Consider the following 27285-nt stretch of genomic DNA (forward strand, 5'->3'; position numbering starts at 1 on the left):
CCGGTTGTTACGGCTCCCTCCCCCTGCTCCGCAATTTCTCTTATCAACGAGCAAGGCGGCCAGGATGGATATTGTGAATCAGGTAGGGGCTCTGAACATCTAGAAACATAACGGACATTTACTGCTGTTTAAATATCAACTGTACGAACCGGTTATGAGCGTTGCTATGTAGTTATCTGGGATATTAGAATTATCAGGTAAATCCGCGGAAAGCCCCCCCCCCCCCCCCCCCTTATGATGCAGACGCTGTTTGTTGACTGAAATACAGCACATCCTTATAATTACTGAGGGAATGGGTGTTTATGCGTTTGTGTCAAATTAAACACACTATCTTGTGGCTATGCCGGGTAAAATGATAAGTATGTAATGTTATTCTTTAATATTATGTCAGATACAGTCATTGGTGGACTATGGATGGTGATATAACGGTATCCCCATCATATACATGTACGCACAGATAAATTATGGACCGAAATATCTTTGTCTATCTGTCGTCCAAATATGTATTTGTTCATATGAGTAAAATATATTTTTTTAATTCTGCAATCCTGGCATTATATTATCCGCTTATAAAGCGGGCCTGGTAAAGGCTATGTGCAGCTGTCATTTCATTTCAGATTGCGTTGTAAAATGGCAGTTCACCTTTATTCCCTACATGGCTGTATAGACTAGTGATTCTTCTTTTAGGATGCCTGGAATGCTATCTGATACATCATGTAGGCCTATAGCAGGGATATTTCTCTCGATATTCGTTGGGTGAATTTAAGAACTGAATAAATCGTTTTAGTAAAATGACTGTCCAATGCCCTCAAGTGTTAAAACATGAAATGGGTGTCTGCATTTTCGTCATATTAACACCGTATTGCTTCTAGTTGGATTCTATCATCATTTAAAACGAACGAAGCAATTAAATGATACGTTTGAGTGGGTAACAATCGGTAGTTATTATTGGTAATTGTTCGCATGATAATGCTCGTGGTTTCTGACTGAGCATCACTAGCTATATACCACAGGAGTTTAAAGCGTAATGGTGTCATGTCCAATCCAAGCCGCACCTTTTACCAGGCCCAGTCTCCCCGGGGTCGACGTTAACATGACTTCGCGTATTCACACCTCACTCTCTGTACTCAAACATTTCGATAGTTGGCCCATCTGTGCTCAAATATTTAGGCTATATACCATGTTTTATAGCCGATATGTGGACATTTTTATAAAATATTAAAACCCACAGACGCAAAGCAAATATCCAATCATCATGTTGTCTATTTCATTAAAGGTGCAACGTCATACATACCACAGCCTCCTCACCGAATATACAATATATCTTATTGTAATCTGAACACATGATGAGACGGAATAGGCCTACTATTGAGAATAACATACAATTCATGTAAAGGCTGTAGACATATGCAGATGATGGTGAAAATAAATAATGCATGAAAATGCAATATGCACTAAACACTAAGAACACCTTCCTGATATTGAGTTGAGAGCATTCCACAGGGAAGCTGGCCCATGTCAGTTGATGTCAAATTGGCTAGATGTCCTTTGGGTGGTGGACCATTCTTGATAAACATGGGAAACTGTTGAATGTGAGAAAGTCCGACAGCGTTGCAGTTTTTGACACACTCAAACCAGTGCGCCTGGCAACTACTACCATACCCAGTTCAAGGGCACTTCAATCTTTTGTTTTGCCCATTCACCCTCTGAATGGCACACATACACAATACATGTCTCAATTATCTCAAGCCTTAAAAATCTGTCTTTAACCCTGTCTCCTCCCCTTCATCTACACTGATTTTAAGTGGATTTAACAAGTGACATCAGTAAGGGATCATATCTTTCACCTGGATTCACCTGGTCAGGCTGTCATGGAAACAGCAGGTGTTCATAATGTTTTTGTGAACTCAGTGTATTGCCTTCATCCCCACTCTGACCTGTTGCTAATAGGCCTATGTTGTAATGATAATAGACACTTCATTAGTCCCACATCTTTACTCTGGATGATGATGTGGGCGGGTGGATGGGTGGGTGAATCATTCTTTCATCATAGGAAAACAATGATTGTCTGTGTGTCTGTTGTACGTAGGCTACCATGTAGAGAAACGTTATTTCATATGGCCTATAAGATATATAGATAGATGCACCGTTATGGCCATGAGAAACATCATATGGGTTTAATAATCAGTCATTGTGTTCTCTCTATCGGTATACAGACTCTCTGTTGAGAATCATATATTACCGCTGTAGGCTTATAGAGATGATGGTGACAAAAAAACAAAATGATGTGTTTACTGTGTGTCTTCTGTGATCGCTTCTTCAAGGGACATTTAAAATATCAGCTTCGTAATAATCATCTCCAGCACCAACCCCCGACATTCACATATGTGAGAAAAACGAGGAAGATAAGTTTTTCCAATGACGTCATCAGTGCGCATCGTGTGATTTTAACCAATTGTGAATAGGCATTGCCTAGTAACTGCCTACTAATTGTCCTCTAATTGGTTGATAATGTCATTGGAAACATGTATCTTCCTCTATTTATTTTACTACAAAACATAGAAACTCGCCGTTTTCACATACAGTGGAAGTCGGGAAGTTTACATACACTTAGGTTGGAGTCGTTAAAACTCGTTTTTCAACCACTCCACACATTTCTTGTTAACAAATTATAGTTTTGGCAAGTCGGTTAGGACATCTACTTTGTGCATGACACAAGTCATTTTTACAACAATTGTTTACAGACAGATTATTTCACTTATAATTCACTGTATCACAATTCCAGTGGGTCAGAAGTTTACATACACTAAGTTAACTGTGCCTTTAAACATCTTGGAAAATTCAATTATATCATGGCTTTAGAAGCTTCTGATAGGCTAATTGACATAATTTGAGTCAATTGGAGGTGTACCTGTGGATGTGTTTCAAGGCCTACCTTCAAACTCAGTGCCTCTTTGCTTGACATCATGGGAAAATCAAAAGAAATCAGCCAAGACCTCAGAAAAAAAATTGTGTAGACCTCCACTAGTCTGGTTCATCCTTGGGAGCAATATGCAAACGCCTGAAGGTACCACGTTCATCTGTACAAACAATAGTACGCAAGTATAAACACCATGGGACCACGCAGACACCATACCGATCAGGAAGGAGACGCGTTCTGTCTCGTACTTTGGTGCGAAAAGTGCAAATCAATCCCAGAACAACAGCAAAGGACCTTGTGAAGATGCTGGAGGAAACGGGTACAAAAGTATCTATATCCACAGTAAAACGAGTCCTATATTGACATAACCTGAAAGGCCACTCAGCAAGGAAGAAGCCACTGCCCCAAAACCGCCATAAAAAATGCCAGACTACGGTTTGCAACTAACTGTACATGGGACAAAGATTGTACTTTTTGGAGAAATGTCCTCTGTTCTGTTCTGAACTGTTTGGCCATAATGACCATCGTTATGTTTGGAGGAAAAGGGTGAGGTTTGCAAGCTGAAGAACACCATCCCAACTATGAAGCACGGGGGTGGCAGCATCATGTTGTGGGGGTTCTTTGCTGCAGGAGGGACTGGTGCACTTCACAAAATAGATGGTATCATGAGGCGGGAAAATTATGTGGATATTTTGAAGCAACATCTCAGGACATCCGTCAGGAAGTTAAAGCTTGGTCGCAAATGGGTCTTCCAAATGAACAATGACCCCAAGCATATTTCCTAAGTTGTGGCAAAATGGCTTAAGGACAACAAAGTCAAGGTATTGGAGTGGCCATCACAAAGCCCTGACCTCAATCCCATAGAAAATGTGTGGTCAGAACTGAAAAAGCGTGTGCGAGCAAGGAGGCCTACAAACCTGACTCAGTTACACCAGCTCTGTCAGGAGGAATGGGCCAAAATTCACCCAACGTATTGTGGGAAGCTTGTGGAAGGCTAACTGAAACATTTGACCCAAGTTAAACAATTTCAAGGCAATGCTACCAAATACTAATTGAGTGTACTTCTGACCCACTGGGAATGTGATGAAAGAAATAAAAGCTGAAATAAATCATTGTCTCTACTATTATTCTGACATTTCACATTCTTAAAATAAAGTGACTATCCTAACTGACCTAAGACAGGGAATTTTTACTCTGATTAAATGTCAGGAATTGTGAAAAACTGAGTTTAAATGTAATTGGCTAAGTTGTATGTAAACTTCCGACTTCAACTGTATGTTGATGTTGGGGTGGTGTTGATGATGATGAATATAGTGGCATTTCCTGATTAACAGGTTGCAATGTTAATAGACGCTTGATTAGACCCACTTATATCTGTATCATTTCAGTAGGCCTACATTAGTACAGTTGTTCTCTACTTCTGCTGTCTGTGTAGTGCTTCGTTATTATATTAAACCGATCAATGATGAATGGCTGTTTTGTTATGATTTGGAATCATCGTTGTTATTTTTCTTTCTTCTCCAGTTGGTTGCAGGCGGACAGTTCAGAGTCCTCAAAGTTCCCCTGGGCTTCATCAAAGCTCTAGAATGGGTAAGTCAACGTTCTCCTGGGCTTCGTCAAAGCTCTAGAATGGGTAAGTCAACGTTCTCCTGGGCTTCGTCAAAGCTCTAGAATGGGTAAGTCAATGTTCTCCTGGGCTTCATCAAAGCTCTAGAATGGGTAAGTCAACGTTCTCCTGGGCTTCATCAAAGCTCTAGAATGGGTAAGTCAACGTTCTCCTGGGCTTCGTCAAAGCTCTAGAATGGGTAAGTCAATGTTATCCTGGGCTTCATCAAAGCTCTAGAATGGGTAAGTCAACGTTCTCCTGGGCTTCGTCAAAGCTCTAGAATGGGTAAGTCAACGTTCTCCTGGGCTTCGTCAAAGCTCTAGAATGGGTAAGTCAACGTTCTCCTGGGCTTCATCAAAGCTCTAGAATGGGTAAGTCAATGTTCTCCTGGGCTTCATCAAAGCTCTAGAATGGGTAAGTCAACGTTCTCCTGGGCTTCATCAAAGCTCTAGAATGGGTAAGTCAATGTTCTCCTGGGCTTCATCAAAGCTCTAGAATGGGTAAGTCAATGTTCTCCTGGGCTTCATCAAAGCTCTAGAATGGGTAAGTCAATGTTCTCCTGGGCTTCATCAAAGCTCTAGAATGGGTAAGTCAACGTTCTCCTGGGCTTCGTCAAAGCTCTAGAATGGGTAAGTCAATGTTCTCCTGGGCTTCATCAAAGCTCTAGAATGGGTAAGTCAACGTTCTCCTGGGCTTCGTCAAAGCTCTAGAATGGGTAAGTCAACGTTCTCCTGGGCTTCATCAAAGCTCTAGAATGGGTAAGTCAATGTTCTCCTGGGCTTCATCAAAGCTCTAGAATGGGTAAGTCAACGTTCTCCTGGGCTTCATCAAAGCTCTAGAATGGGTAAGTCAATGTTCTCCTGGGCTTCATCAAAGCTCTAGAATGGGTAAGTCAATGTTCTCCTGGGCTTCATCAAAGCTCTAGAATGGGTAAGTCAATGTTCTCCTGGGCTTCATCAAAGCTCTAGAATGGGTAAGTCAACGTTCTCCTGGGCTTCATCAAAGCTCTAGAATGGGTAAGTCAACGTTCTCCTGGGCTTCGTCAAAGCTCTAGAATGGGTAAGTCAATGTTCCCCTGGGCCTTATCAAAGCTCTACAATGGGTAAGTCAATATTCCCCTGAGCTTTATCAAAGCTCTAGAATGGGTAAATCAATGTTCCCCTGGGTTTTGTCAAAGCTCTAGAATGGGTAGGTCATCTCCCTCTCTCTCTCTCTCTCTCTCTCTCTCTCTCTCTCTCTCTCTCTGTCTCTCTCCTCCTCTCTCTCTCTCTGTCTCCCCCCCTCTTTCTCTGTCTCTCTCGTCCTCTCTCTGACCCCTCTAACTCTAATCTCCCCCTCTCGCTCGGTCTCTCTCTGACTCTCCCCTCTCTCTCTCACCCCCTCTCTCTCTGTCTCTTTCCTCCTCTCTCTCTGTCGCTCTCCTCTCTCTCTGTCTCACTCCCCCCTCTCTCTCTGTCTCTCTCTCTCGCTGTCTCTCTCCCCCTCTCTCTCTCACCCCCTCTCTCTCTGTCTCTCTCCTCCTCTCTCTGACCACCTCTAACTCCAATCTCCCCCTCTCTCTTGTCCTCCCACTCTCCTTCTCTCTGGCCCGTCAATTACATTTCCATTTCAATTTAAGGGACTTTATTAACATGGGAAACATATGTTAACATTGCCAAAGCAAGTGCAATAGATAATAAACAAAAGTGAAATAAACAATAAAAAATTCAGAGTAAACATTACACTCCAAAATAATATCATATTGTCATATTAAGTCATATTATGTCATATTAAGTCATATAATGTCATATTATGTCATATTAAGTCATATTATGTCATATTAAGTCATATAATGTCATATAATGTCATATTATGTCATATTATGTCATATTAAGTCATATTATGTCATATTATGTCATATTATGTCTACATACAGTGTTGTGACGATGTGCAAATAGTTAGTTTACAAAAGGGAAAATAAATCAACATAAATATAGGTTGTATTTACAATGGTGTTTGTTCTTCACTGGTTGCCCGTCTCTCTCTCTCTCTCAACAACACTAGGTCCAGAGTTAGTCTCTAACTAGGAATAACACTAGGTCCAGAGTTAGTCTCTGATAGGAAACAACACTAGGTTCAAAGTTAGTCTCTAACTAGGAACAACACTAGGTCCAGAGTTAGTCTCTAACTAGGAACAACACTAGGTCCAGAGTTAGTCTCTGACCAGGAACAACACTAGGTCCAGAGTTAGTCTCTGACCAGGAACAACACTAGGTCCAGAGTTAGTCTCTGACCAGGAACACCACTAGGTCCAGAGTTAGTCTCTAACTAGGAACAACAGTTCTAAAGCTGTATCCGTACCCATTGGATGCATTGATCACAATATAGTTGCTATATACAGGAAAGACACGTTTACAATAGCTGGGTCTAAAATAGTGTATAAGAGATCATACAAAATATTTTTCTGTGACTCTTATGTGGATGATGTTAAAAATGTTTGTTGGTCTGATGTGATTAATGAGGAGCATCCAGACACTGCACTTGATGAATTTATGAAATTGCTTCTTCCAATTATTGATGAACATGCACCTGTTAAGAAACGGACTGTTAGAACTGTCAAGGCTCCATGGATTGATGAGGAATTGAAAAACTGTATGGTTGAAAGAGATGGGGGGAACAGGAGTGGCTGGCTGACTGACAAAAAGAAGAAGAACCTGTATTATGAAGCTAAGATCAATGATGTAGCAAAAGCTTTTGAGTACATTAAATGAAATTATGGGCAGAAAGATAGTCAACTCCATCTTTCATCCAATCAGATGGATTATTCATCACAAAGCCATTTCATTTTGCCAATTATTTTAATTATTATTTCATTGGCAAAGTGGGCGAATTTAGGCAGGAAATGCCACCAAGAACAGTGAGCAATTTTATTCATACATAAAAAAACGAATAATGAAAGAAAAGCATTGTAAGTTTGAATTTTGTAAAGTTAGTGTGGGAGAGGTGGATTTTTTTTGTTTTGTTATCGATCAATAATGACAAACCTCCTGGCATTGACAACTTAGATAGAAAGCTACTGAGGATGGTAGTTGACTCTATAGCCACTCCTACTGAGGATGGTAGCTGACTCTATAGCCACTCCTACTGAGGATGGTAGCTGACTCTATAGACACTCCTACTGAGGAGGGTAGCTGACTCTATAGCCACTCCTACTGAGGATGGTAGCTGACTCTATAGCCACTCCTACTGAGGATGGTAGCTGACTCTATAGCCACTCCTACTGAATCTATAGCCACTCCTACTGAGGATGGTAGCTGACTCTATAGTCACTCCCACTGAGGATGGTAGCTGACTCTATAGTCACTCCTACTGAGGATGGTAGTTGACTCTACAGCCACTCCTACTGAGGATGGTAGTTGACTCTATAGCCACTCCTACTGAGGATGGTAGCTGACTCTATAGTCACTCCTACTGAGGATGGTAGCTGACTCTATAGTCACTCCCACTGAGGATGGTAGCTGACTCTATAGCCACTCCTACTGAGGATGGTAGATGACTCTATAGCCACTCCTACTGAGGATGGTAGCTGACTCTATAGCGACTCCTACTGAGGATGGTAGCTGACTCTATAGCCACTCCTACTGAGGATGGTAGCTGACTCTATAGCCACTCCTACTGAGGATGGTGGCTGACTCTATAGACACTCTTACTGAGGATGGTGGCTGACTCTATAGACACTCTTACTGAGGATGGTAGCTGACTCTATAGCCACTCCTACTGAGGATGGTAGCTGACTCTATAGACACTCTTACTGAGGATGGTAGCTGACTCTATAGCCACTCCTACTGAGAATGGTGGCTGACTCTATAGACACTCCTACTGAGGATGGTGGCTGACTCTATAGCCACTCCTACTGAGGATGGTGGCTGACTCTATAGACACTCCTACTGAGGATGGTGGCTGACTCTATAGACACTCCTACTGAGGATGGTGGCTGACTCTATAGACACTCCTACTGAGGATGGTGGCTGACTCTATAGCCACTCTTATCTGTCATATCTTTAATCTGAGCCTAGAGGAAAGTCTTTGTCCTCAGGCCTGGAGGGAAGACAAAGTAATTCCGCTCAAGTGGTAAAGCAACCTTTACTGGTTCTAACAGCAGACCTATAAGCTTGCAGCCAGCTCTTAGCAAACTTTATGGAAAAAATTGTGTTTGACCAAATACAATGCTACTTCTCTGTAAACAAATTAACAACAGACTTTCAGCATGCTTGTAGAGAAGGGCACTCAGCATGTACTGCACTGACACAAATTACAGATGATTGGTTGAAAGAAATTGATAATAAGAAGATTGTGGGAGCTGTACTGCTAGATTTCAGTGCATCATTTGATATTGTTGACCATAACCTGTTGTTAAAAAAACGTATGTTATGGCTTTTCAATCTCTGGCATATCGTGGATTCAGAGCTATCTATCTTATAGAACTCAGAGGGATTTCTTTAATAGTAGCTTCTCTAATGTCAAACATGTAAAGTGTGGTGTACTGCAGGGCAGCTCTCTAGGCCCTCTACTCTTTTCTAATGTCAAACATGTAAAGTGTGGTGTACCGCAGGGCAGCTCTCTAGGCCCTGTACTCTTTTCTATTTTTACCAATGACCTGCCTCTGGCATTAATCAAAGCATGTGTGTCCATGTATGCTGATGATTCAACCATATACGCATCTGCAACCACAGCTAATGAAGTCACTGAAGCCCTTAACAAAGAGTTGCAGTCTGTTTTGGAATGGGTGGCCAGTAATATACTGGTCCTGAACATCTCTAAAACTAAGAGCATTGTATTTGGTACAAATCATTCCCTAAGTTCTAGACCTCAGCTGAATCTGGTAATGAATGGTGTGGCTGTTGAACAAGTTGAGGAGACTCAATCACTTGGTGTTACCTTAGATTGTAAACTGTCATGGTCAAAACCTATAGATTCAATGGTTGTAAAGATGGGGAGAGGTCTGTCCGTAATAAAGAGATGCTCTGCTTTTTTGACACCACACTCCGAAAAGCAAGTTCTGCAGGCTCTAGTTTTATCTAATCTTGATTATTGTCCAGTCGTGTGGTCCAGTGCTGCAAGGAGAGACCTAGTTAAGCTGCAGCTGGCCCAGAACAGGGAGCCACGTTTTGCTCTTCATTGTCATCAGAGGACTAATATTATTACTATGCTGCCAGTCTCTCTTGGCTAAGAGTTGAGGAGAGACTGACTGCATCACTTCTTGTTTTTATAAGAAACAATGTGTTGGAAATTCCAAATTGTTTGCATAGTCAACTTACACACAGCTCTGACACACACACTTACCCCACCAGACACACCACCAGGCGTCTTTTCACAGTCCCCTTATTGCATGGAACTTCCTTCCATCTCATATTGTTCAAATAAACAGCAAACCTGGTTTCAAAAAACAGATAAAGCAACACCTCACGGCACAACGCCTCTCCCCTATTTGACCCAGATAGTTTGTGTGTATAAATTGATATGTAGGCTACGTGTGCCTTTTTAAAGAATGTATGTAGTTCTGTCCTTGAGCTGTTCTTGTCTATTGATGTTCTGTATTATGTTTCATGTTTTTTTGTGGATCCCAGGAATAGTAGCTGCTGCTTTTGTAACAGCTAATGGGGATCCTAATAAAATACCAAATACCAAACAGAGTTGGCCTCTACCCAGAAACAACACTAGGCCCAGAGTTAGTCTCTGACCAGGAACACCACTAGGTCCAGAGTTAGTCTCTGACCAGGAACACCACTAGGTCCATAATCTGAGACTTTTTGAAAATCAATAATGGAACAGCTATTGGAAAGCAGCACCATTCCACTTCTGTTTGTGCTATGGGACCTCTCCTCCTATAAGGCGACATCAGTACATCTTATATGAGATTCATATCTGTCTCCCGATTGGCGCAGAGGTCTAAGGCACTGCATCTCGGTGCTAGAGGCGTCACTACAGACCCTGGTTCGATTCCAGGCTGTATCACAATCGACTGTGATTGGGAGGCCCATAGGGCGGCGCACAATTGGCCCAACGTCGTACGGGTTTGGGTTTGGTCGGTGTAAATGAGAATTGGTTCATAACTGACTTGACTAGTTAAATAAAGGTTAAATAAAATGATCCGAGATGTGTCTTCTGAATAGGAGTGAAGAAGCTGAACACATCCTGGAAATACGAAGGCAGTGGCTTCAGATAGTATCAGGCGTACTCAGTAAATGTGACAACCACACATTGACAAGAGTAATAGCGCCGTCCGGTGGCCGTCGGCAGTCACGACACCCTGGACCAGTCGCCATGACATCACAGTGTCTGCTTCTGAAATGGCTCCAATGTTCTCTTGTTAGTTACACTATTTTTTCATTTTTTTTTTACCAGAGCCTATGTCCTTCAGGAGGAGGGAGGATAGCGGGTGAGATTATCTGAACATTGTCACTTGGAGTCGTGAATGAGTGGGCGCCGCGTACGCCCTCCCTCCCTCCCACGCACACACACACACACACACACACACACACACACACACACCAATAGGAGGATGCGACAGATGGCAGTGAGATGTAAAAGCAGCTAGATTCTCCTCCATCCAATCCGATCTGGCCTGTCCTACGACATCACATGCTACACTAACCTCATCTCTTAGTGGGGGGGTGGTGGATTTACTGGATTTAATACATCTACTGGGGGGGGGGGGGCGGGTGGATCTACTGGATTTAATACATCTACTGGGGGGGGGGGGGGGGGGTGGATCTACTGGATTTAATACATCTACTGGGGGGGGGGGGGGGGTGGATCTACTGGATTTAATACATCTACTGGGGGGGGGGGGGGGGTGGATCTACTGGATTTAATACATCTACTGGGGGGGGGGGTGGATCTACTGGATTTAATACATCTACTGGGGGGGGGGGGGGGGGGTAGATCTACTGGATTTAATACATCTACTGGGGGGGGGGGGGTAGATCTACTGGGTTTAATACATCTACTGGGGGGGGGGGGTAGATCTACTGGATTTAATACATCTACTGGGGGGGGGGGTGGATCTACTGGATTTAATACATCTACTGGGGGGGGGGTAGATCTACTGGATTTAATACATCTACTGGGGGGGGGGGTGGATCTACTGGATTTAATACATCTACTGGGGGGGGGTGGATCTACTGGATTTAATACATCTACTGTGGGGGGGGGTAGATCTACTGGATTTAATACATCTACTGGGGGGGGGGGAGGTAGATCTACTGGATTTAATACATCCACTGGGGGGGTGGATCTACTGGATTTAATACATCTACTGGGGGGGGGGGGGGGTAGATCTACTGGATTTAATACATCTACGGGGGGGGGGGGTGGATCTACTGGATTTAATACATCTACTGGGGGGGTGTGGATCTACTGGATTTAATACATCTACTGGGGGGGGGGGTAGATCTACTGGATTTAATACATCTACGGGGGGGGGGTGGATCTACTGGATTTAATACATCTACTGGGGGGGGTGGATCTACTGGATTTAATACATCTACTGGGGGGGGGTGGATCTACTGGATTTAATACATCTACTGGGGGGGGGTAGATCTACTGGATTTAATACATCTACTGGGGGGGGGGGGTAGATCTACTGGATTTAATACATCTACTGGGGGGGGGGTGGATCTACTGGATTTAATACATCTACTGGGGGGGGGGGGGGTAGATCTACTGGATTTAATACATCTACTGGGGGGGGTAGATCTACTGGATTTAATACATCTACGGGGGGGGGGGGGGTGGATCTACTGGATTTAATACATCTACTGGGGGGGGGGGTAGATCTACTGGATTTAATACATCTACTGGGGGGGGGTAGATCTACTGGATTTAATACATCTACTGGGGGGGGGGTGGATCTACTGGATTTAATACATCTACTGGGGGGGGGGTAGATCTACTGGATTTAATACATCTACTGGGGGGGGGGGGGGTGGATCTACTGGATTTAATACATCTACTGGGGGGGGGGGGGTGGATCTACTGGATTTAATACATCTACTGGGGGGGAGGTGGATCTACTGGATTTAATACATCTACTGGGGGGGGGTGGATCTACTGGATTTAATACATCTACTGGGGAGGGGGGGGGTGGATCTACTGGATTTAATACATCTACTGGGGGGGGGTGGATCTACTGGATTTAATACATCTACTGGGGGGGGGGGTGGATCTACTGGATTTAATACATCTACTGGGGGGTTTGTGAAATGATAGTGGTTGCTTGGCCATAGGCCTCGGGTGTAGGCCTCAAATGGGACACTTTTCCCTTTTATAGTGCACTACTTTCTACCAGGGCCTTGGTTCAAAGTAGTGCACTATGTAGGGAAAAGGATAAGTATTTTACTACATGTATTATTATTATTATGACATATGTGTTTCTCTTGTTACCATAAACTGTGATTTACTTTATGTTATATGACCCTTAATCACGTAACTGAAATTCACAGGCTAGTGTAAAGTGAGACGATTATAGGGCCATTATTTTAACTCTGTTTTTGTCCTTCTATTCTCTCCTTTCCTGCAGATCTTTGCCATCTTTGCATTCTCAACATGTGGGAGTTACTCCGGGATGTTCAAGATGAGTGTGGAGTGTAAAAACAGGACCGAGAGCGACCTGAGTATAGAAGTGGAATTCGAGTATCCTTTCAGGTTAGTCAAGTTCTCTGGGTTTTTAGGTTGACTAGCATTAAATGTGTCTATGTTTTACGTCCAAAATGGCACCCTGTTCACCATAGGGACCTGTTCACCATAGGGACCTGTTCACCATAGGGACTTGTTCACCATAGGGACCTGTTCACCATAGGGACCTATTCCCCATAGGGACCTGTTCACCATAGGGACCTGTTCACCATAGGGACCTGTTCACCATAGGGACCTGTTCACCATAGGGACCTGTTCCCCATAGGGACCTGTTCACCATAGGGACCTGTTCCCCATAGGGACCTGTTCACCATAGGGACCTGTTCACCATAGGGACCTGTTCACCATAAGGACCTGTTCACCATAGGGACCTGTTCACCATAGGGACCTATTCCCCATAGGGACCTGTTCACCATAGGGACCTGTTCACCATAGGGACCTGTTCACCATAGGGACCTGTTCACCATAAGGACCTGTTCACCATAGGGACCTGTTCACCATAGGGACCTGTTCACCATAGGGACCTGTTCACCATAGGGACCTGTTCACCATAAGGACCTGTTCACCATAGGGACCTGTTCACCATAGGGACCTGTTCACCATAGGGACCTGTTCACCATAGGGACCTGTTCACCATAGGGACCTGTTCACCATAGGGACCTGTTCACCATAGGGACCTATTCCCCATAGGGACCTGTTCACCATAGGGACCTGTTCACTATAGGGACCTGTTCACCATAGGGACTTGTTCACCATAGGGACCTGTTCACCATAGGGACCTATTCCCCATAGGGACCTGTTCACCATAGGGACCTGTTCACCATAGGGACCTGTTCACCATAGGGACCTGTTCACCATAGGGACCTGTTCACCATAGGGACTTGTTCACCATAGGGACCTGTTCAACATATGGACCTGTTCACCATAGGGACCTGTTCACCATAGGGACTTGTTCACCATAGGGACTTGTTCACCATAAGGACCTGTTCACCATAGGGACCTGTTCAAAGAATAGTGCACTATGTAGGGAATAGGGTACCATTTGAGACACCTCCTGTGTTTTGCTGCTAATGTGACAGACTGGTTGTCTCCTTACCGCCAAGACTGTGTTAGCCCACTGATCTAAAGCATAGGCATTAAGTCAGGGAGTTAACGCAAGTCTTCAGATCTCAGTGAGTGTTGTTCACCAAACTACCTTCACTGTACTATGTCAGAATGTCATGATACAGAATGTCATGATACAGCATGTCAGAATGTCATGATACAGAATGTCAGAATGTCATGATACAGAATGTCAGAATGTCATGATACAGAATGTCATGTTACAGAATGTCAGAATGTCATGATACAGAATGTCAGAAAGTCATGATACAGAATGTCATGTTACAGAATGTCAGAACGTCATGATACAGAATGTCAGAATGTCATGTTACAGAATGTCAGAACGTCATGATACAGAATGTCAGAATGTCATGATACAGAATGTCAGAATGTCATGATACAGAATGTCAGAATGTCATGATACAGAATGTCATGATACAGAATGTCAGCATGTCATGATACAGAATGTCAGAACGTCATGATACAGAATGTCAGAATGTCATGATACAGAATGTCAGAATGTCATGATACAGAATGTCAGAATGTCATGATACAGAATGTCATGTTACAGAATGTCAGAATGTCATGATACAGAATGTCAGAAAGTCATGATACAGAATGTCATGTTACAGAATGTCAGAACGTCATGATACAGAATGTCAGAATGTCATGATACAGAATGTCAGAATGTCATGATACAGAATGTCAGAATGTCATGATACAGAATGTCATGATACAGAATGTCAGCATGTCATGATACAGAATGTCAGAACGTCATGATACAGAATGTCAGAATGTCATGATACAGAATGTCAGAATGTCATGATACAGAATGTCAAAATGTCATGATACAGAATGTCATTATACAGAATGTCAGAATGTCATGATACAGAATGTCAAAATGTCATGATACAGAATGTCAGAATGTCATGATACAGAATGTCAGCATGTCATGATACAGAATGTCAGAACGTCATGATACAGAATGTCAGAATGTCATGATACAGAATGTCAGAATGTCATGATACAGAATGTCATGATACAGAATGTCAGAATGTCATGATACAAAATGTCATGTTACAGAATGTCAGAATGTCATGATACAGAATGTCAGAATGTCATGATACAGAATGTCAGAATGTCATGATACAGAATGTCAGAATGTCATGATACAGAATGTCAAAATGTCATGATACAGAATGTCAGAATGTCATGATACAGAATGTCATGTTACAGAATGTCAGAATGTCATGATACAAAATGTCAGAATGTTGTGATACAAAATGTCAGAATGTCATGATACAGAAATCAAATCAAATCACATTTCATTGGTCATATACACATGGTTAGCAGATGTTAACGCGAGTGTAGTGAAATGCTTGTGCTTCTAGTTCCGACAATGCAGTAATATCTAACAAGTATTCTAACAATTTCACAACAACTACCTTATACACACAAGTGTAATATAAAAAAATATATAAAAAAATATATATATATTTCACCTTTATTTAACCAGGTAGGCTAGTTGAGAACAAGTTCTCATTTGCAACTGCGACCTGGCCAAGATAAAGCATAGCAGTGTGAACAGACAACACAGAGTTACACATGGAGTAAACAATTAACAAGTCAATAATACAGTAGAAAAAAGGAGAGTCTATATACATTGTGTGCAAAAGGCATGAGGAGGTAGGCGAATAAAGGAATGAATAAGAATGTGTACATATAAATATATGGATGAGAGATGGCTGAACGGCATATAGGCAGGATGCAGTAGATGGTATAGAGGACAGTATATATGTGAGATGAGTAATGTAGGGTACGTAAACATTATATAAAGTGCCATTGTTTAAAGTGACTAGTGATACATTTATTACATACATTTTTAATTATTAAAGTGGCTAGAGATTTAAGTCAGTATGTTGGCAGCAGCCACTCAGTGTTAGTGGTGGCTGTTTAACAGTCTGATGGCCTTGAGATAGAAGCTGTTTTTCAGTCTCTCGGTCCCTGCTTTGATGCACCTGTACTGACCTCGCCTTCTGGATGATAGCGGGTTGAACAGGCAATGGCTTGGTTGGTTGTTGTCCTTGATGATCTTTTTGGCCTTCCTTTGACATCGGGTGGTGTAGGTGTCCTGGAGGGCAGGTAGTTTGCACCCGATGATGCGTTGTGCAGACCTCACTACCCTCTGGAAAGCCTTACGGTTGTGGGCGGAGCAATTACCGTACCAGGCAGTGATACAGCTCGACAGGATGCTCTCGATTGTGCATCTGTAAAAGTTTTTTGGTGACAAACCAAATTTCTTCACCCTCCTTAGGTTGAAGAGGCGCTGTTGCACCTTCTTCACCACGCTATCTGTGTGGATGAACCATTTCAGAATGTCAGAATGTCATGATACAGAATGCCAGAATGTCATGATACAGAATGTCAGAATGTCATGATACAGAATGTCAGAATATCATGATACAGAATGTCATGATACAGAATGTCATGATACAGAATGCCAGAATGTCATGATACAGAATGTCATGATACAGAATGTCAGAATGTCATGTCAGACTGTCATGTCAGACTGTCATGAATCAAAATGTCAGAATGTCATGATACAAAATGTCATGATACAGAATGTCAGAATGTCATGATACAGAATGTTAGAATGTCATGATACAGAATGTCAGACTGTCATGAATCAAAATGTCAGAATGTCATGATACAAAATGTAATGATACAAAATGTCAGAATGTCATGATACAGAATGTCAGAATGTCATGATACAGAATGTCAGAATGTCATGATACAGAATGTCAGAATGTCATGATACAGAATGTCATGATACAGAATGTCATGATACAGAATGCCAGAATGTCATGATACAGAATGTCAGAATGAAAGCACTTTGTGACAGCTGCTGATGTGAAAATGGGCTTTGGTGATCTTCGTGTGCTGCTGCTCGGCCACGGAAACCCATTTCATGAAGCTCCCGATGAACAATTCTTGAGCGGACGTTGCTTCCAGGGGCAGTTTGGAACTTGGTAGTGAGTGGAGGACAGACGATTTTTACGAGTTACACGCTACCAACTGACTTGTTGGAAAGGTGGCATCCTATGACGGGTGCCACGTTGAAAGTCACTGAGCTCTTCAGTACGGACCTGTTCTACTGCCAATGTTTGTCTATGGAGATTGAATGGCTGTGTGCTCGATTTTATACATCTGTCAGCAACGGTTGTGGCTGGAGTAGCCAAATCCACTCATTTGAAGAGGTGTCCACATACTTTTGGTCAAGTAGTGTATATGTGTTTTCATTGATTGATTGAGAATCTCTTGCTCCTCTGTCTCCATCTTCATCTTCCTCTCTTTCTTCAGGCTTCACCAAGTATACTTTGACGCCCCAACCTGTAAAGGGGGTCCCCCCGAGCGTCTCTTCCTGGTTGGTAACTACTCTTCCTCGGCAGAGTTCTTCGTCACCATCGGTGTGTTTGCCTTCCTCTACTCCATGGCTGCCCTCAGCGTCTACGTCTTCGCCCTGGAGAAGTACCGAGAGAACAACAAGGGACCACTCATCGTGAGTGGGGTTGGCGGGGGGGGGGGGGGGGGGGGGGAGTTGGATGTGTGTGTGTTGTTGCATTTACAGTTAAAGGGTAAATTAAAATATATTTGCACTTTAATCTCTTTTTTTATTTCCTCACATTAATGTTCACCGTTTGTAGCCGTCGATTTTGAACATTCGACTTCATCCCGTCTTCCTGTGTGTATTTACCGTAGAGATCCTATACGTCGCTAGTGTCTGATGTCACAGACCTGTATAGCTTTAGAATGTGCTGATCGTGGCGGCCATCTTGATCGGGTGTTCTATATGTCATTGTATGAGTTTTGACCTCGTTTCCTCGTTTCCTGTGTGTGTGTTTCCACTTTCCGCCGCAGGATTTTGGCGTGACGTGTGTGTTCACCTTCATGTGGTTGGTCAGCTCCGCTGCGTGGGCTAAGGGCCTGTCGGATGTCAAGGCGTCCACGGACCCTGAGAAAGTGGTGGATCTGATCTCAGCCTGCGACGAGGAAGGGAACCGCTGTCGTGAAGTTCACGACCCCGTCATGTCTGGACTCAACACCTCCGTCGTGAGTGTCTCGGTTTTAACAGCTAGGTTCTTCTTCAACGCTATAGCAGTTTATTGTAGCAGTGATCTTACCTTGTGAGTGTCTCTGCTGTGTTCGGTTGCAGTACAATAATATTGTTTTACGTTACATTCATTATAACATAGATGTTACATTACATTCATTATAACAGAGATGTTATATTACATTCATTATAACAGAGATGTTATATTACATTCATTATAACAGAGATGTTATATTACATTCATTGTAACAGAGATGTTATATTACATTCATTATAACAGAGATGTTATATTACATTCATTATAACAGAGATGTTACATTACATTCATTATAATAGAGATGTTATATTACATTCATTATAATAGAGATGTTATATTACATTCATTATAACAGAGATGTTATATTACATTCATTGAAATTAGAAACAATACCATTGAAACATTGAAACATTGAAAAGAGAAATTTGATATGAATGATTAATCAGCAGAATCCATGTTTTTAATAATAACCCTCTCATGTGGGATTGTTGACATCTCCCACATCTTTTTGATCTCTCTGGATCCTTGTTAATGTCCTGAGAGATCTCCCTGGATCCTTTTTAATGTCATGAGAGATCTCCCTGGATCCTTTTTAATGTCCTGAGAGATCTCCCTGGATCCTTGTTAATGTCCTGAGAGATCTCCCTGGATCCTTGTTAATGTCATGAGAGATCTCCCTGGATCCTTGTTAATGTCCTGAGAGATCTCCCTGGATCCTTTTTAATGTCATGAGAGATCTCCCTGGATCATTTTTAATGTCCTGAGAGATCTCTCTGGATCCTTGGTAATGTCATGAGAGATCTCCCTGGATCATTTTTAATGTCCTGAGAGATCTCCCTGGATCCTTGTTAATGTCCTGAGAGATCTCCCTGGATCCTTGTTAATGTCCTGAGAGATCTCCCTGGATCCTTGTTAATGTCCTGAGAGATCTCCCTGGATCCTTGTTAATGTCCTGAGAGATCTCCCTGGATCCTTGTTAATGTCATGAGAGATCTCCCTGGATCCTTGATAATGTCCTGAGAGATCTCCCTGGATCCTTGTTAATGTCATGAGAGATCTCCCTGGATCCTTGGTAATGTCCTGAGAGATCTCCCTGGATCCTTTTTAATGTCCTGAGAGATCTCCCTGGATCCTTGTTAATGTCCTGAGAGATCTCCCTGGATCCTTGTTAATGTCATGAGAGATCTCCCTGGATCCGTGGTAATGTCATGAGAGATCTCCCTGGATTCTTGTTAATGTCCTGAGAGATCTCCCTGGATTCTTGTTAATGTCCTGAGAGATCTCCCTGGATCCTTGTTAATGTCCTGAGAGATCTCCCTGGATCCTTGTTAATGTCCTGAGAGATCTCCCTGGATCCTTGTTAATGGAATGAGAGATCTCCCTGGAGCCTTGTTAATATCATGAGTCAGCTTGTTCTCAATTTTTAAACCATTGCATACTGTAGCTATGACATAACTATGTAATGTAGCGTATATAGGCCCCCTAGGTCTGTATACAAATCAAATTGTATTAGTCACATGCGCTGAATACAACAGGTGTAGTAGACCTTACAGTGAAATGCTGAATACAACAGGTGTAGTAGACCTTACAGTGAAATGCCGAATACAACAGGTGTAGTAGACCTTACAGTGAAATGCTGAATACAACAGGTGTAGTAGACCTCACAGTGAAATGCTGAATACAACAGGTGTAGTAGACCTCACAGTGAAATGCTGAATACAACAGGTGTAGTAGACCTCACAGTGAAATGCTGAATACAACAGGTGTAGTAGACCTTACAGTGAAATGCTGAATACAACAGGTGTAGTAGACCTCACAGTGAAATGCTGAATACAACAGGTGTAGTAGACCTCACAGTGAAATGCTAAATACAACAGGTGTAGTAACCTCACAGTGAAATGCTGAATACAACAGGTGTAGTAGACCTCACAGTGAAATGCTTACTTACGAGCCCCTAACCAGCAACGTTGTCAAAAAATAATACAAATAAGGATAAGAAATAAAAGTAACAAGTAATTTTTTGCAGTGTAATTAAACTACATAAACCAAAAGTATGTGGACACCTGCTCATCAAACATCTCATTCCAACATCATGGGCTTTAATATGGAGTTGGTCCCCCTTTGCTGCTATAACAGCCTCCACTCTTCTTGGAAGGCTTTAATATGGAGTAGGTCCCCCCTTTGCTGCTATAACAGCCTCCTCTCTTCTGGAAAGGCTTTAATATGGAGTTGGTCCCCCCCTTTGCTGCTATAACAGCCTCCACTCTTCTGAGAAGGCTTTAATATGGAGTTGGTCCCCACTTTGCTGCTATAACAGCCTCCACTCTTCTATGAAGGCTTTACACTAGACGCTGAAACATTGCTGTGGGGAACTTGCTTCCATTCAGCCACAGGAGCATTAGTGAGGTCGGGCACTGATGTTGGGCGATTAGGTCTGGCTCGCAGTCGGCGTTCCAATTTGGCATTCGTTGGAGTTGAGGTCAGGGCTCTGTGCAGGCCATTCAAGATCTTCCACACCGATCTCGACAAACCATTTCTGTATGGACCTCGCTTTGTGCATGGGGGCATTATCATGCTGAAACAGGAAAGGGCCTTTCCCAAACTGTTGCCACAAAGTTGGAAGCACAGAATCATCTAGAATGTAATTGTATGCTGCAGCGTTAAGATTTCCCTTCACTAGAACTAAGGGGTCTAGCCTGAACCATGAAAAACATCCCCAGACCATTATTCCTCATCCACCAAACTTTACAGTTGGCACTATGCATTGGGGCAGGTAGCATTCTCCTGGCATCCGCCAAACCCAGATTAGTCCGTCAGACTGCCAGATGGTGAAGTGTGATTCATCACTCTAGAGAATACGTTTCCACTGCTTTTAGAGTCCAATGGCGGCGAGCTTTACACAATCTTAGGCTTGTGTGCTGCTGCTCGGCCATGTAAACCCATTTCATGAGCCTCCTGACAAACAGTTATTGTGTTGACGTTGCTACCAGAGGCAGTTTGGAACTCAGTAGTGAGTGTTTTTAACGGTGTTCTTCGTCCTCCTCCTACGAGGAGTATGAAATGTCGGACCAATGCGCAGCGTGGTATGTGTTCATGATGATTTATTTTACTGAACACTGAAAATACTAAATAACAACGTGAAAATAAACGAAAACCGAAACAGTCCTGAAAGGTGCGTAAAACACTAAAACAGAAAATAATCACCTACAAAACACAGGTGGGAAAAGGCTACCTAAGTATGATTCTCAATCAGAGACAACGAACGACACCTGCCTCTGATTGAGGACCATACCAGGCCAAACACATAAACCCAACATAGAAAAAAGAACATAGACTACCCACCCCAACTCACGCCCTGACCAAACTAACACAAAGACATAACAAAGGAACTAAGGTCAGAACGTGACAGTGTTGCAACCGAGGACAGATGATTTTTACACGTTCAGCGCTCGCATTCTGTGAGCTTGTGTGGCCTACCACTTCGCAGCTGAGCCGTTGATGCTCTTAGACGTTTTCACTTCACAATAGCAACATTTACAGTTGACCGGGGAAGCTCTAGCAGGGCAGAAATTTGATAAACTGACTTGTTGAAAAAGAAGCATCCTATGACAGTGCCGCATTGAAAGTAACTGAGCTCTTCAGTAAGGCCATTCTACTACCAATGTTTGTCTATGGAGATTGCATGGCTGTGTGCTCGATTTTATACTCGGGTCAACAACGGGTGTGGCTGAAATAGCCACACACGCATCCGCCAAATTGGGTTTGGCAGATGCAAGGAGAACGCTACCTGCCCGAATGCATAGTGCCAACTGTAAAGTTTGGTGGAGGAGGAATAATGTTCTGGTGCTGTACACAAACTTGTGTATATACAGTTCATTCGGAAAGTATTCAGACCCCTTGACTTTTTCCACATTTTGATACATTACAGCCTTATTCTAAAATGGATCAGCTCTGGCACCTTCCCTAATATTTGAAACCAAGGCTTGATCCCCCCCCCCCCCAATCCACAAAAGTGGAGACAAATTTGACCACAACAATTACCGTGGAATATCTGTCAGCAGGAATATCTGAAAAATCCTCTGCAGTATCATCAACAGCATCGACAAAATGTCCTGAACAAATGTCACATTTTCTTCTCGCCAAAATACCGTACAACAGACCATGTGTACACCCTGCAGACCCTTATTGACAAACACAACCAAAAAAAAAGCTATGTTTTCTCATGCTCTGTTGATTTAAACAAAACAAATTGAATAATTTTGATGGAAAGTGGTGTAAAAACATACAACGTTATAAAATCAATGTACACAAACAACAACACAAACAACAACACAAACAACAACACAAACAACAACACAAACAACAACACAAACAACAACACAAACAACAACACAAACAACAACACAAACAACAAGTGTGCGGTTAAAATTGGCAAAAGCACACACATTTCTTTCTACAGGGTTGTGGGGTGAGACAGGGATGAAGCTTGAGTCCCACCCACTTCAACATACAGTGCGTTTGGAACGCTTTTTCCACATTTTGTTACATTACAGACTTATTCTACAATGGATCAAAGTGTGTTTTTTTTCCCGCTCATCACTCAATACCCCATAATGCATCACAATACATCATAATGACATCACAATACCCCATAATCACATCACAATACCCCATAATGACAAAGCAAAAAAAAAATGTATAAACCCCCTGGGAATATTACATTTACAGTATATTTAGTATTCAAACCCTTTGTACTTTGTTGACGCACCATTGAAAGCGATTACAGCCTCGCATCTTCTTGGGTATGACGCTACAAGCTTGGCACACCTGAATTTGGGGAGTTTCTCCCATTCTTCTCTGCAGATCCTCTCAAGCTCTGTCGGGTTAGATGGGGAGCGTCGGTGCACAGCTATTTTCAGGTCTCCAGAGATGTTTTATCGAGTTCAAGTCTGGGCTCTGGCTGGGACACTCAAGGTCATTCAGAGACTTGTCCTGAAGCCACTCCTGCGTTGTCTTGACTTTGTGGTTAGGGTGGTTGTCCTGTTGGAAGGTGAACCTTCACCCCAGTCTGAGGTCCTGAGCGCTCTGGAGCAGGTTTTTATCAAGCATCTCTGTACTTTGCTCCGTTCATCTTTCCCTCGATCCTGACTAGTCTCCCAGTCCCTGCCACTGAAAAACATCCCCACAGCATGATACTGCAACCACCATGTTTCACCGTAGGGATGGTGCCAGGTTTCCTCCAGACGTGACGCTTGTCTTTCAGGCCAAAGAGTTTAATATTGGTTTTATCAGACCAGAAAACATGTTTTTCTCATGGTCTGAGAGTCCTTTAGGTGCCTTTTGGCGAGCTGTCACTCCAAGCGGGCTGTCATGTGCCTTTTACTGAGGAGTGTCTCCAGTCTGGCCACTCTACTATAAAGGCCTGATTGGTGGAGTCCTGCAGAGATGGTTGTCCTTATAGAAGGTTCTGCCATCTCCACAGAGGAAGTCTGTAGCTCTGTCAGAGTGACTATCTGGTTCATGGTCACCTCCCTGACCAAGGCCCTTCTGCCCGATTGCTCAGTTTGGCCGGGCGGCCAGCTCTAGGAAGAGTCTTTGTGTTTCCAAACTGCTTCCATTTAAGAATGATGGAGGCCTCTGTGTTCTTGGGGACCTTCAATGCTGCAGAAATGTTTTGGTACCCTTCCCCAGATCTGTGCCTCAACACAATCCTGTCTCGGAGCTCTATGGACAATTCCTTCGACCTCATGGCTTGGTTTTTGCTCTGACATGCACTGTGAACTGTGGGATCCTATATAGACAGGTGTGTGCCTTTCCAAATCATATCAATCAATTGAATTTACAGCAGTGTACTCCAATCAAGTTGTAGAAACATCGCAAGGATGATCAATGGAAACAGGATGCACCTGAGCTCAATTTCGAGTCTCATAGCAAAGGGTCTGAATACTTATGTAAATAAGGTATTTCTGTTTTTTATTTTTGTTTTAATTTGGAAACATTTCTTAAAACCTGTTTTCACTTTGTCATTGTGATGTATTTTGTGTAGATTAATGAGGATTTTTGTTTTTAATTTTAGAATAAGGCAAAATGTGGATAAAGTCAAGGGGTCTGAATACTTTCAGAATGCACTGTACAGTATAGTGTATCTTTTAGATATCTCTCCCTCTCTCTTTATCCTTCCCCCTCTCCCCCCTCTCTCTCTCTCCCCTCCTACTCTCTCTCTCTCTCGCTGTCTCTCTCCCCTTCCCCCTCTCTATCGCTCTCTCTCTCCCCTCCCCCTCTCTCTCTTGCTCTCTCTCTCTCTCTCTCTCTCTCTCTCTCTCTCTCTCTCGCTGTCTCCCCTTCCCCCTCTCTATCACTCTCTCTCCCCTCCCCCCCTCTCTCTCTCTCCCCTCCACCTCTCTCTCTCCCCTTACCCCTCTCTATCTCTCTCTCCCTTCTCCTCTCTGTCTCTCTCCCCCCTCTCTTCCCTCCCAGTATCTACAGTACTTCATAGTAATCTCAGCATTTCTCTCTCTCTTCTTCCCAGTGTTTTGGCTTCATGAACCTGGTGCTGTGGGGAGGAAACCTGTGGTTCGTCTTTAAGGAGACCGGCATCATCGCCCCCTTCATGCGCGCCCCTCCTCCCCAGGAGAAGCAGCCCGCCCCAGACTCGTACGGTCAGCAAGCGGGGTACGAGCAGGACCCGTACGCCGGTTCCCACGGTGGCTACCAGCCAGAATACAACCAGCAGCAGCAGGGGTACAACCAGGAGGGCGGAGAGTACGGACAGGCCCCCACCTCCTTCGCCAATCAGATGTGAGGGGGAGGAGGAAAGAGGAAGTGTGGAGGCAGCTGGCGACGGGTGAGTCACATCATTATATTACTTTTAGTTATTAGACAGTGACGATGCACTATTGATCTTTATGAAGTGTTATTATGAGGTATTGATTTTGAGATGTTATGATTAATATTTTAATATTGATTTTATATGATATTATTTAAATTCATACAAAAAAAATCTTTAAACTCTGTGTTTTAATTTAAGCTTTATCATTTAAACAATACAAAAAGACCCACATTGACTACAGCTCAGCGTTCAACACCATAGCGCCTTCCAAACTCATCACTAAGCTAAGGATCCTGGGACTAAACACCTCCCTCTGCAACTGGATCCTGGACTTCCTGACGGGCCGACCCCCAGGTGGTGAGGGTAGGTAACAACACATCTGCCACGCTGTTCCTCAACACTGGGGCCCCTCAGGGGTGCGTGCTGAGTCCCCTCCTGTACTCCCAGTTCACCCATGACTGCGTGGCCAAGCATGACTCCAACACCATCATTAAGTTGGCTGACGACACAACAGTGGTAGGCCTGATCACCGACAACGTTGAGACAGCCTATAGGGAGGAGGTCAGAGACCTGGCAGTGTGGTGCCAGGACAACAACCTCTACCTCAACGTGATCAAGACAAAGGAGCTGATCGTGGACTACAGGAAAAGGTGGGCCGAACAGGCCCCAATTAACATCGACGGAGCTGAAGTGGAGCAAGGGTCGAGAGTTTCAAGTTCCTCGGTGTCAACGTCACCAACAAACTATCATGCTCCAAACACGCCACGACAGTCGTGAAGAGGGCACGACAACACCTTTTCCCCCTCTGGAGACTGAAAAGATTAGCCATGGGTTCCCAGATCCTCATAAAGCATGTGCCAAATTAAATCTGATTTGATTTTGATATCACACGATAATTATACATGATGAACCCAATTAGGATTCTCCGTTTTTTTTGTTCTCGACCTACACTTTCTACTCAGCAACTGGATAAAAATAGAAGTAACAGAATTGGGTTTCGGTGACGGTGGCGGTGCAGCTACCTTCCACTCGTTAATGTTTCCTGTCTTCTCTTTCTCTCCACAGAGAGTCAGCGGGGAGAGACTCGAGAGTGTGGTGCCTGAAAACTACAGTACCCACAATGCCACACTCCTTCCTGTGTGTTTGTTCGTGCATATGTCTGTGTGCTGAGTAAATGAGGGAGGTGGTAGAGAGTTACCTAAACACAAAAACGGAAGGGAACAGGGAGGGGGGAGGGACTAGATGTTAGTTATTGTAACTGGGGAAAAAAGACAGTACATGAAGAAAAACTTGAACACAAAATGTGGAAAAAGATTTTAAAAATAAAATTGTAAAAAAAATTGATTACAATGTTGATAATATTAATATTAAAATCTGAGAGAATGTATTTGTCTGTGCTTTATAGATGTCACTATGAACAAATATATAGACAAATATTTGGTAATGCTATGTATGGAACTATTCAAATGTTTGTTTTTGAGTTTAGTAAATAAATAATCGTAACAATAATTCTGCCAAACAATGATTGCTCCTCCGCGCAACAGTTTGCACTTTTTAAAATTTTATTTTGGTACAAATTCTTCTTTGTAATTTTGATCCAATTTTTTATTTGATTAATCTGCTTGTTTTGTTGTGTTTCTACATCGGTGAGATTACAGAGGAACAGAGAAGAGGTTGATGGACTAAAACCAGTGTCATTATATATACACTGGCCATGAAACAAATCAAACACGACCAAAAGAGTCATTAAGGAATCATTGGTTTATTGATATTTTTCTTCCCTCAGTCTAAGCTTCCTGAACCTTGTTTTGGTTGAACTTGTAAAGTCCATGCATTACAGTAGGAATACAGTAAAGCCCATGCATTACAGTAGGAATACAGTAAAGTCCATGCATTACAGTAGGAATACAGTAAAGTCCATGCATTACAGTAGGAATACAGTAAAGTCCATGCATTACAGTAGGAATACAGTAAAGTCCATGCATTACAGTAGGAATACAGTAAA

The 27285-nt window shown here is 43.0% G+C and overlaps 1 protein-coding gene across 1 annotated transcript; it reads left to right on the forward strand.

Moving 5' to 3' along the window:
- LOC139416962 (synaptophysin-like) lies at positions 1–26780 on the forward strand. Its single transcript, XM_071166176.1, has 7 exons — positions 1–82; positions 4445–4510; positions 13087–13211; positions 17664–17862; positions 18222–18413; positions 24981–25295; positions 26346–26780. The coding sequence occupies exons 1-6, from the start codon at positions 65–67 to the stop codon at positions 25251–25253; spliced, it is 873 nt and encodes a 290-aa protein (XP_071022277.1). The 5' UTR covers positions 1–64; the 3' UTR covers positions 25254–25295; positions 26346–26780.
- Positions 26781–27285: the final 505 nt, after the last annotated feature.

This window comes from Oncorhynchus clarkii, chromosome 9 (genome assembly GCF_045791955.1).
Source record: "Oncorhynchus clarkii lewisi isolate Uvic-CL-2024 chromosome 9, UVic_Ocla_1.0, whole genome shotgun sequence".
Classification (NCBI taxonomy): Eukaryota; Metazoa; Chordata; class Actinopteri; order Salmoniformes; family Salmonidae; genus Oncorhynchus; species Oncorhynchus clarkii.

Excerpts from the sequence above, each read along its gene's own strand:
- LOC139416962 (XM_071166176.1), top strand. Across the intron at positions 4,511-13,086 it reads TCATCAAAGCTCTAGAATGG|ATCTTTGCCATCTTTGCATT; the intron begins GTAAGTCAACGT and ends CCTTTCCTGCAG. Across the intron at positions 13,212-17,663 it reads GAATTCGAGTATCCTTTCAG|GCTTCACCAAGTATACTTTG; the intron begins GTTAGTCAAGTT and ends CTCTTTCTTCAG.